Genomic DNA, 12,292 nt, shown 5'->3' on the forward strand with positions numbered 1-12,292 from the left:
CTTAATTAAAGGTAATGCTGGGACATTTGACTTCAAATGAGTTCGTTGTTAGCAGAGGCTTGCTCAACGCTACACCGGAAGTCAAGTGTATCATTGCAGCTTTCAATAGCCAAAGGAATCAGTGACTTGTTATTGTATTTCATGATAATTCCCTATTTCCACAATAACTACAGCAGGAAGCACTTGGGGCATCTTATAAAGTAAGGGAATTGTCAACGCATTTTAAGATGATTGTGACATAACACAGCAAAGCATGGATGCATGGGATCAGAGGGGGCATTGATTTGTGGGTCCAGAAATGGCTTGCCCACAAAAGGCGAAGAGCGGTTGGAGAATGCTCATATTCCGAATGGTGGGTGGTAATCAGTGGTGTGCCTCAGGGAATTTTTATGGCTCCCCTTCTCTTCATAATCTTTTTAGAAATAACCTGGATTAGGAAGTGGAGGGAAAGGTTTATTACATTTTCTGATGTTACAATGGTTGGGGGTATTGTGGATAGTGTGCAGAGCTGTCAGAGGTTACAGCGGGACATTGATAGGATGCAAAACTGGGCTGAGAAGTGGCAGATGGAGTTCAGCCCAGATAAGTGTGATGTGGTTCATTTTGGTAGATCAAATATGATGGCAGAATATAGTATTAATGGTAAGACTCTTAATACATGTGGAGGATCAAAGGGAACTTGGGGTCCGAGTCCATAAGACACTCAAAGCTGCTGCACAGTTTGACTCTGTGGTTAAGAGGCCATACGGTGTATTGGCCTTCATCAACCGTGGGATTGAGTTCAGGAGATGAGAGATAATGTTACAGCTATATTGGACACTGGTCAGACACCACTTGGTGTACTGTGCTCAGTTCTGGTCGCCTCACTACAGGAAGGAGGTGGAAACCATAGAAAGTGTGCAGATGAGATTTACAAGGATGTTGCCTGGATTATGGATTATGAGAATAGGCTGAGTGAACGCAGCTTTTTTCTCCTTGGAGAGTCGAAAGATGGGAGGAGACCTGATAGAAGTTTATATGATTACGAGAGGCATTGATTGCGTGGATAGCCGGAGGCTTTTTCCCTGGGGTGAAATGGGTACCACGAGAGGGCACAGTTTTAAGCAGCTTGGAAGTACGTACTTAGCAGATGCCAGGGGTAAGAGAATGGTGAGGGCGTGGAATAGGCAGCCGGCGACGTTGGTGGAGGCGGATTCGATGGGTCTGTGAAGAGACTCTTGCATAGGTTTGTAGAGCTTCCAGGCTTTTTAGCATTCGGTAGATATAATAACTAACTACACTCCCGCCCACCCCCCCCCCCCGCCCTCCCCCCCCCCCCCCCGCCCTAACTCCATTGAGTACAGGGCTAAAACCTTCAAATGTTCCGTGTACATAAAGTCTATCATTCTTTTCTGTGGTGTAAGCAACAACTCTACTGTCTGGTATGAGATGCCTCTAGTGACGCGTTGGCAACGACTTGCAGGTGATAAACAGAACTGTACATTATTGTATTAATCACACATCTTTTCTTGGACATAATCTCTGCAATCAATAACTTATAACTTCCCTTTCGCAGACGAGCATTTAAACCGCCTGGCATTTTGCAGTGTGAAGTCTCGAAATTACGTCGGGCTGAATCAAGGCGGCGCGCACATACCAGAGAGCGAGATGTAAGCCTACTCTTTGCAATAGCTGTAGCGGATACGAAGGCGACTCGATGCGGCACAACCGGGACGAGGCGATGGCCCCAGCACCCGACCCCGAAAGAAGGATAAACTCGAATTTGACCGACTTAAGCACTGTGTCAAAATTCAAAAGCCGGCTACATGTCAAATCCAGACTTCAGGTCCGGGGACAGAGTGTATCGAAGCCGCAGGGCCCGAGCCCGAAAGTGAGGAACGATGCCACCTTTGGCCGATTTAAGCGCCGGCCATATTGAAAAGGTCAGTGTATCGGTGCCGGAGGTGAAGGACCGCCTGGTTCAGGTAACTGTTCCTCCAAGTTTCCTCATCCCTGCGCTGAACTGAGGCTGTGGCCTGCAGCTAATAGTTTGATAGTGCGGCTGCTCTGATGACCGGCCTCGTGGCGCACTTTCGTGAACATCTGTTCTGAATGTTATTTCCTTACCTTCACACACATCCCCTACCCCGTCCCACCGCACATTGGGTGTTTGACGGTCTTATTTTGATTGGTTCCATTGATTTTCTTTTTTTGTTTTGTGGCTTTGTGAAATTTGACGAACCTCGGGGGAGTATATAGTATAGATACCTTCGTAATATATGAACTTTGAACTTAGAACGGTACTGAATACAATCCAGGAATAACAGGCAACTTGATAAAAGTCTACGTCTCAGGGAAATTCTGTGGTTCTTTACTGTTCTACCATCACAAAACGAGCGTCGGTGCGTTTCCCATTTCCAGGAGTTTTAAGCCAATCGAGGGTGAATGTAATTAAAAGTAAGTGCAATTGCTAGAATCGCTCAGCCGGTAAGGAACGGCTAGGGGAGAGTTGCAAATTAATAAAATGAGGTTTACCAGCTTTCTTCAGAATGACTTTAAGCAGTTTTTAGTGTAGATCTCCAGCATCATGGGGCACTGTTTGATTTCGTTCCTGTGTCCTACCGATGTGTATAAACAGGTCCAGGGAATCGTGCATCTGTACTCTTGACTCCCCCTGTTCTACAACAATTTCCAGGGCCCTAATATTCACTGTGCAACTCCTGCTCTGATTCAACTTTACAAAGTGAATCTATTCCAGAGTGCACTTTCCACGTTCGTCTCAGTCTCCTTATAATCTTATATAACCCTATTATGCCACCGATTCTGATGTCATTTTTCAACTTACGAACGGTATTGACAACTTTATCTACCAAATCATTAAGAGAGAGAAAAAACAGTAGACCTAGCGCCCACCCACACCACTGCCACAAGTGTGCAAATTTAATAGCACTCTATTATTAACACCCCGAATCCTTCCGCATAGCCAATTTCATATCCAGTTGACTAGCTCGCCTGCAAGAAAATGAATGTCCGTGCTATATATGGTGACGCAGATGAACATTGTTTAAACGAAAGTGAACTTTAAACTTCTAATACTTCAAAGATTACTGGTAGCTAAGTGTGGAATCGATAATTATCATGTTTATCCTCATTAGCTGCAGCACAGAATAAACTTGCACAGAGGTCTTGTAACGTTTATAACCTGCTGATAGGGCGAGTATACTGGACGGTTCTATTAGGACTGGGGATTACAGACCGAATATTTCAATTATAGGAGTTTAGATCGAATGCACATTGTCTTATTCAGAGACTTGGCTCGGACATAAATTATTAATTTCCCTCCATCTATGTTGCCTGACCTGCTGAGTTCCCCCATCAGTTTGCGTGTTACCCGATGGATTTAGCCTCATGAAATGCCGTGGGATTAACTTTAATTCTACTCACCAATGACATTACATTGGTCCGGATGTTCATCTCCTGCTATTTTAGATTCTCAGTGCCCTGTCAGCATTGCTGCTCCTTAAACGTCTTTTGAGAAACCCACGATCACCATTTCTCTATAGCCCAGATACTGATATTAAAACACCGAAACAGAACACAAATATATCTACAATGAAGGATCTCCTGATCCTCAGCAATTCTAAACGCTGGCAATTTTCTCGGCTCGGCTACAGAGGGAACAGAAAATTTCTGAAATCCGAGAAATGCTCAAATCATTTGGCTCTGAGTTTTAAAAATGAAAGCTGGAGTTGTCAGTGCCTGTCTAGAGGGGAAGCCGAAACTGACCCTGGAGTTTTACACAACGCACCAGACAGCTGTTGCATTCCTGTGTTTCACTCACAGCCACAAGATTCAAGAGTCCTTGCTCCTTTCACTCAACTGAAGATTTGAATAGTGAGTGGAGGATTCCACCATTACCGGTGTCAGGTCACTGCTCTGGAACTGTTGAATTGATTCATTACTTAATGCAGCTTTACCAGTGGGATCAGTGAATATACGTCATGAAACTTTTTTATGCTCCGTTAGGGCTAGTGTAAGTTTCTTCATCTGAACTATTGTGCACCAACAGGACAGAATTTTATTCGTAAAGATCCCAGTGAACATACCTGTAGCCATTCTGACTGTGACTGACGATTGCTGATTGTCGTCTTCTTTCTCCACTGTGGTCCCGGTGCAGGAAAGCTCCTCCGGCTGGTGATGCTCTGAATTACAAAAACATGCTGAGTCAGACAGAAAACGATGACTTTGCAAATATGATAGTATCTCCAACCGCCGTATCAGCGCAGCATTTGGCTCAAGAGCCAAACATTCCCCGTTATCATTAACTTCGATGTCATGTGTGAATCTGTCCAGTGATACCTGCGCATCCAACTGATAGGGTCATAGAGCAATAGAGCAGCAGTACAGAGACAATGCTGCCTAACCATACAATGCTGACCACGGGAATAACTGGAAGGCGTGACGCATTTGCGAAAAATATTGCATGAAAAGAACCACCAATCGAGAAAATGGAACTATTCTAGTGGCCACCCCACTCCTGCAAAGTTAGAAAGACACCGAACAATAGGCTGGCCACATGCTAAACTAATAACCCTTGACCCTATCCTCCATTTTGCAGTTACGTATATTAAAATTAAAATATTAATGCCATCCAAAATAGACATAGTATAAGGGACAGATTTCATATATTACAAATTTATGTCTGACTGTAGTGAAAACATAATTGTCGACGGCGAGCTTAAATTCGTCTAAAGTATATTAATCACTTAATCAAAGAAAATAAAACCAAGCCAATAATATTACAAAGTTCTTTCTCCTTCCTGCTACTGACCCTCATCCACACTGAGTCTGTAGACGGTCCCTCCATGATGTCCTCCGTTCCTGTAGCGTGATGCCATCGCTGATTAGCCATGACGATTGTCCTCATTTTACCTCCCTCCATATGCATTCGGAAACAACTACACAAACAACTCTTTGAGCTCACCACATAGCTGTCCACTCTGATTCACTAAGGGAGCAATTTTATCCCTCACTAACCTTTTGCTATTAATATAACTGTAGAAATACTTTGGATTTATTTTCGCCTTACTTGCCAAAGCAACCTCATATCTTCTTTTAGCATTTCTAATTTCTCTCTTAAGATTCTTCTAACATTCTTTATATTCCTCGAGCACCTCATTTACTCAATGCTGCCTATTTTTATTGTAGTTATCTCTCTTTTTCCTAACTAAGTTTCCAATATCCCTTGAAAAACATGGCTCTCTCAAGCTTTTACCCTTTCCTTTCAACCTGACAGGAATATAAAGATTCTGTACCCTCAAAATTTCACCTTTAAATGACCGCCATTTCTGTATTACATTCTTCCCATAAAACAAATTGCCCCAATACACTCCTTCTAAATCCTTCCGCATCGCCTCAAAGTTAGCCTTTCTCCAATCAAAAATCTCAACCCTTAGTCCAGTCCTATCCTTCTCCATAATTATAGTGAAACTAATGGCATTGTGAATGCCATTACATGATGGGTAAGTAAATAAAACTTATTGGTTCGTATTTGCTTGTTAGATCTTAATTAAAGGTAATGCTGGGACATTTGACTTCAAATGAGTCTGTTGTTAGCAGAGGCTTGCTCAACGCTACACCGGAAGTCAAGTGTATCATTGCAGCTTTCAATAGCCAAAGGAATCAGTGACTTGTTATTGTATTTCATGATAATTCCCTATTTCCACAATAACTACAGCAGGAAGCACTTGGGGCATCTTATAAAGTAAGGGAATTGTCAACGCATTTTAAGATGATTGTGACATAACACAGCAAAGCATGGATGCATGGGATCAGAGGGGGCATTGATTTGTGGGTCCAGAAATGGCTTGCCCACAAAAGGCGAAGAGCGGTTGGAGAATGCTCATATTCCGAATGGTGGGTGGTAATCAGTGGTGTGCCTCAGGGAATTTTTATGGCTCCCCTTCTCTTCATAATCTTTTTAGAAATAACCTGGATTAGGAAGTGGAGGGAAAGGTTTATTACATTTTCTGATGTTACAATGGTTGGGGGTATTGTGGATAGTGTGCAGAGCTGTCAGAGGTTACAGCGGGACATTGATAGGATGCAAAACTGGGCTGAGAAGTGGCAGATGGAGTTCAGCCCAGATAAGTGTGATGTGGTTCATTTTGGTAGATCAAATATGATGGCAGAATATAGTATTAATGGTAAGACTCTTAATACATGTGGAGGATCAAAGGGAACTTGGGGTCCGAGTCCATAAGACACTCAAAGCTGCTGCACAGTTTGACTCTGTGGTTAAGAGGCCATACGGTGTATTGGCCTTCATCAACCGTGGGATTGAGTTCAGGAGATGAGAGATAATGTTACAGCTATATTGGACACTGGTCAGACACCACTTGGTGTACTGTGCTCAGTTCTGGTCGCCTCACTACAGGAAGGAGGTGGAAACCATAGAAAGTGTGCAGATGAGATTTACAAGGATGTTGCCTGGATTATGGATTATGAGAATAGGCTGAGTGAACGCAGCTTTTTTCTCCTTGGAGAGTCGAAAGATGGGAGGAGACCTGATAGAAGTTTATATGATTACGAGAGGCATTGATTGCGTGGATAGCCGGAGGCTTTTTCCCTGGGGTGAAATGGGTACCACGAGAGGGCACAGTTTTAAGCAGCTTGGAAGTACGTACTTAGCAGATGCCAGGGGTAAGAGAATGGTGAGGGCGTGGAATAGGCAGCCGGCGACGTTGGTGGAGGCGGATTCGATGGGTCTGTGAAGAGACTCTTGCATAGGTTTGTAGAGCTTCCAGGCTTTTTAGCATTCGGTAGATATAATAACTAACTACACTCCCGCCAACCCCCCCCCCCCCCCCGCCGCCCTAACTCCATTGAGTACAGGGCTAAAACCTTCAAATGTTCCGTGTACATAAAGTCTATCATTCTTTTCTGTGGTGTAAGCAACAACTCTACTGTCTGGTATGAGATGCCTCTAGTGACGCGTTGGCAACGACTTGCAGGTGATAAACAGAACTGTACATTATTGTATTAATCACACATCTTTTCTTGGACATAATCTCTGCAATCAATAACTTATAACTTCCCTTTCGCAGACGAGCATTTAAACCGCCTGGCATTTTGCAGTGTGAAGTCTCGAAATTACGTCGGGCTGAATCAAGGCGGCGCGCACATACCAGAGAGCGAGATGTAAGCCTACTCTTTGCAATAGCTGTAGCGGATACGAAGGCGACTCGATGCGGCACAACCGGGACGAGGCGATGGCCCCAGCACCCGACCCCGAAAGAAGGTTAAACTCGAATTTGACCGACTTAAGCACTGTGTCAAAATTCAAAAGCCGGCTACATGTCAAATCCAGACTTCAGGTCCGGGGACAGAGTGTATCGAAGCCGCAGGGCCCGAGCCCGAAAGTGAGGAACGATGCCACCTTTGGCCGATTTAAGCGCCGGCCAGATTGAAAAGGTCAGTGTATCGGTGCCGGAGGTGAAGGACCGCCTGGTTCAGGTAACTGTTCCTCCAAGTTTCCTCATCCCTGCGCTGAACTGAGGCTGTGGCCTGCAGCTAATAGTTTGATAGTGCGGCTGCTCTGATGACCGGCCTCGTGGCGCACTTTCGTGAACATCTGTTCTGAATGTTATTTCCTTACCTTCACACACATCCCCTACCCCGTCCCACCGCACATTGGGTGTTTGACGGTCTTATTTTGATTGGTTCCATTGATTTTCTTTTTTTGTTTTGTGGCTTTGTGAAATTTGACGAACCTCGAGGGAGTATATAGTATAGATACCTTCGTAATATATGAACTTTGAACTTAGAACGGTACTGAATACAATCCAGGAATAACAGGCAACTTGATAAAAGTCTACGTCTCAGGGAAATTCTGTGGTTCTTTACTGTTCTACCATCACAAAACGAGCGTCGGTGCGTTTCCCATTTCCAGGAGTTTTAAGCCAATCGAGGGTGAATGTAATTAAAAGTAAGTGCAATTGCTAGAATCGCTCAGCAGGTAAGGAACGGCTAGGGGAGAGTTGCAAATTAATAAAATGAGGTTTACCAGCTTTCTTCAGAATGACTTTAAGCAGTTTTTAGTGTAGATCTCCAGCATCATGGGGCACTGTTTGATTTCGTTCCTGTGTCCTACCGATGTGTATAAACAGGTCCAGGGAATCGTGCATCTGTACTCTTGACTCCCCCTGTTCTACAACAATTTCCAGGGCCCTAATATTCACTGTGCAACTCCTGCTCTGATTCAACTTTACAAAGTGAATCTATTCCAGAGTGCACTTTCCACGTTCGTCTCAGTCTCCTTATAATCTTATATAACCCTATTATGCCACCGATTCTGATGTCATTTTTCAACTTACGAACGGTATTGACAACTTTATCTACCAAATCATTAAGAGAGAGAAAAAACAGTAGACCTAGCGCCCACCCACACCACTGCCACAAGTGTGCAAATTTAATAGCACTCTATTATTAACACCCCGAATCCTTCCGCATAGCCAATTTCATATCCAGTTGACTAGCTCGCCTGCAAGAAAATGAATGTCCGTGCTATATATGGTGACGCAGATGAACATTGTTTAAACGAAAGTGAACTTTAAACTTCTAATACTTCAAAGATTACTGGTAGCTAAGTGTGGAATCGATAATTATCATGTTTATCCTCATTAGCTGCAGCACAGAATAAACTTGCACAGAGGTCTTGTAACGTTTATAACCTGCTGATAGGGCGAGTATACTGGACGGTTCTATTAGCACTGGGGATTACAGACCGAATATTTCAATTATAGGAGTTTAGATCGAATGCACATTGTCTTATTCAGAGACTTGGCTCGGACATAAATTATTAATTTCCCTCCATCTATGTTGCCTGACCTGCTGAGTTCCACCATCAGTTTGCGTGTTACCCGATGGATTTAGCCTCATGAAATGCCGTGGGATTAACTTTAATTCTACTCACCAATGACATTACATTGGTCCGGATGTTCATCTCCTGCTATTTTAGATTCTCAGTGCCCTGTCAGCATTGCTGCTCCTTAAACGTCTTTTGAGAAACCCACGATCACCATTTCTCTATAGCCCAGATACTGATATTAAAACACCGAAACAGAACACAAATATATCTACAATGAAGGATCTCCTGATCCTCAGCAATTCTAAACGCTGGCAATTTTCTCGGCTCGGCTACAGAGGGAACAGAAAATTTCTGAAATCCGAGAAATGATCAAATCATTTGGCTCTGAGTTTTAAAAATGAAAGCTGGAGTTGTCAGTGCCTGTCTAGAGGGGAAGCCGAAACTGACCCTGGAGTTTTACACAACGCACCAGACAGCTGTTGCATTCCTGTGTTTCACTCACAGCCACCTGATTCAAGAGTCCTTGCTCCTTTCACTCAACTGAAGATTTGAATGGTGAGCGGAGGGATTCCACCATTACCGGTGTCAGGTCACTGCTCTGGAACTGTTGAATTGATTCATTGCTTATTGCAGCTTTACCAGTGGGATCAATTAACATGCGTCATGAATCTTTTTTATGCTCCGTTAGGGCCGGTGTAAGTTTCTTCATCTGAACTATTGTGTACCAACAGGACAGAATTTTATTCATAAAGATCCCAGTGAACATACCTGTAGCCATTCTGACTGTGACTGACGATTGCTGATTGTCGTCTTCTTTCTCCACTGTGGTCCCGGTGCAGGAAAGCTCCTCCGGCTGGTGATGCTCTGAATTGCAAAAACATGCTGAGTCAGACAGAAAACGATGACTTTGCAAATATGATAGTATCTCCAACCGCCGTATCAGCGCAGCATTTGGCTCAAGAGCCAAACATTCCCCGTTATCACTAACTTCGATGTCATGTGTGAATCTGTCCAGTGATACCTGCGCATCCAACTGATAGGGTCATAGAGCAATAGAGCAGCAGTACAGAGACAATGCTGCCTAACCATACAATGCTGACCACGGGAATAACTGGAAGGCGTGACGCATTTGCGAAAAATATTGCATGAAGAGAACCACCAATCGTGAAAATGGAACTATTCTAGTGGCCACCCCACTTCCGCAAAGTTAGAAAGACACCGAACAATAGGCTGGCCACATGCTAAACTAATAACCCTTGACCCTATCCTCCATTTTGCAGTTACGTATAATTAAATTAAAATATTAATGCCATTCAAAATAGACATAGTAAAAGGGACAGATTTCATATATTACAAATTTATGTCTGACTGTAGTAAAAACATAATTGTCGACGGCCATCTTGAAATCGTCTAAAGTATATTAATCACTTATTCAAAGAAAATAAAAACAAGCAAATAATATTACAAAGTTCTTTCTCCTTCCTGCTACTGACCCTCATACACACTGAGTCTGTAGACGGTCCCTCCATGATGTCCAAAGTTCCTGTAGCGTGATGCCATCGCTGATTAGCCATGACGATTGTCCTCATTTTAACTCCCTCCATATGCATTCGGAAACAACTGCACAAACAACTCTTTGAGCTCACCACATAGCTGTCCACTCTGATTCTCGAAGGGACCAATTTTATCCCTCACTAATCTTTTGCTATTAATATAACTGTAGAAACCCTTTGGATTTATTTCCGCCTTACTTGCCAAAGCAATCTCGTAACTTCTTTTAGCTTTTCTAATTTCTCTCTTAAGATTCTCCTTATATTCCTTACATTCCTCGAACACTTCATTTATTCAATGCTGCCTATTTTTATTGTAGATATCCCTCTTTTTCCTAACCAAATTTCCAATATCCCTTGAAAAACATGGCTCTCTCAAACTTTTTCCCTTTCCTTTCAACCTGACAGGAACATAACGATTCTGTACACTCAAAATTTCACCTTTAAATGACCGCCATTTCTCTATTACATTCTTCCCATAAAACAGATTGCCCCAATACACTCCTTCTAAATCCTTTCGCATCGCCTCAAAGTTAGCCTTCCTTCAATCAGAACTCTCAACTCTGGGTCCCATCATTTCCTTCCCCATAATTATATTGAAACTAATGGGATTGTGAATTAGCTGACTTAGAACTGGTGCGGACCAGGGGAATCCGACTGTTTAATTAAAACAAAGCATCGCGAAGGCTGCAGGGCGGTGTTGACGCGATGTGATTTCTGCCCAGTGCTCTGAATGTCAAAGTGAAGAAATTCAATGAAGCACGGGTAAACGGCGGGAGTAACTATGACCCGTCCCGTCATTTCCTTCCCCATAATTATATTGAAACTAATGGGATTGTGAACCACTACATGATGGGTATGTAAATAAAAATTATTGTTTGGCATTTGCTTGTTAGGTCTTAATTAAAGGTGATGCTGGGACATTTGACTTCAAATGAGTTCGTTGTTAGCAGAGGCTTGCTCAACGCTACACCGGAAGTCAAGTGTATCATTGCAGCTTTCAATAGCCAAAGGAATCAGTGACTTGTTACCGTATTTCTTGATAATTCCCTATTTCCGCAATCACTACAGCAGGAAGCACTTGGGGCATCTTATAAAGTCTGGGATTTGTCAATGCATTTTGAGATGATTGTGACATAACACAGCAAAGCATGGATGTATGGGATCAGAGGGGGCATTACTTTGTTGTTCAAGAAATGGCTTGCCCACAAAAGGCGAAGGGCGGTTGTAGAATACTCATATTCCGAATGGTGGGTTGTAATCAGTGGTGTGCCTCAGGGAATTTTTATGCGTCCTCTTCTCTTCATAATCTTTTTAGAAATAACCTGGATTAGGAAGTGGAGGGAAAGGTTTATTACATTTTCTGATGTTACAATGGTTGGGGGTATTGTGGATAGTGTGCAGAGCTGTCAGAGGTTACAGCGGCACATTGATAGGATGCAAAACTGGCCTGAAAAGTGGCAGATGGAGTTCAGCCCAGATAAGTGTGATGTGGTTCATTTTGGTAGATCAAATATGATGGTAGAATATAGTATTAATGATAAGACTGTTAACAGTGTGGAGGATCAGAGGGAACTTGGGGTCCGTGTGCATAGGACACTCAAAGCTGTTACGCAGGTTGACGCTGTGGTTAAGATGCCATACGGTGTATTGGCCTTCATCAACCGTGGGATTGAGTTCAGGAGACGAGAGATAATGTTACAGCTATATTGGACCATTTTCAGACCCCACCTAGACTACTGTGCTCAGCTCTGGTCGCCTCACTACAGGAAGGATGTGGAAACCATAGAAAGTGTGCTGATGAGATTTACAAGGATGTTGCCTGGATTATGGATTAAGAGAATAGGCTGAGTGAACGCAGCCTTTTTCTCCTTGGAGCGTCGAAAGATGGGAG

At 43.3% G+C, this 12,292-nt stretch overlaps 1 protein-coding gene across 1 annotated transcript in view; it reads right to left on the bottom strand.

The window, feature by feature from the left end:
- Positions 1-10,408, bottom strand: part of LOC140723557 (NACHT, LRR and PYD domains-containing protein 3-like) — a 141,083-nt gene extending 130,675 nt beyond the window's left edge. The window contains exons 1-3 of the mRNA XM_073038129.1: positions 10,342-10,408; positions 9,617-9,712; positions 4,086-4,181 (exon numbers count right to left, since the gene is read on the bottom strand). Coding sequence (XP_072894230.1) covers positions 4,086-4,181; positions 9,617-9,712; positions 10,342-10,408 — 259 coding nt within the window. The remainder of the gene's footprint in view (positions 1-4,085; positions 4,182-9,616; positions 9,713-10,341) is intronic.
- Positions 10,409-12,292: the final 1,884 nt, after the last annotated feature.

Source organism: Hemitrygon akajei, unplaced genomic scaffold, assembly GCF_048418815.1.
Source record: "Hemitrygon akajei unplaced genomic scaffold, sHemAka1.3 Scf000118, whole genome shotgun sequence".
NCBI lineage: Eukaryota > Metazoa > Chordata > Chondrichthyes > Myliobatiformes > Dasyatidae > Hemitrygon > Hemitrygon akajei.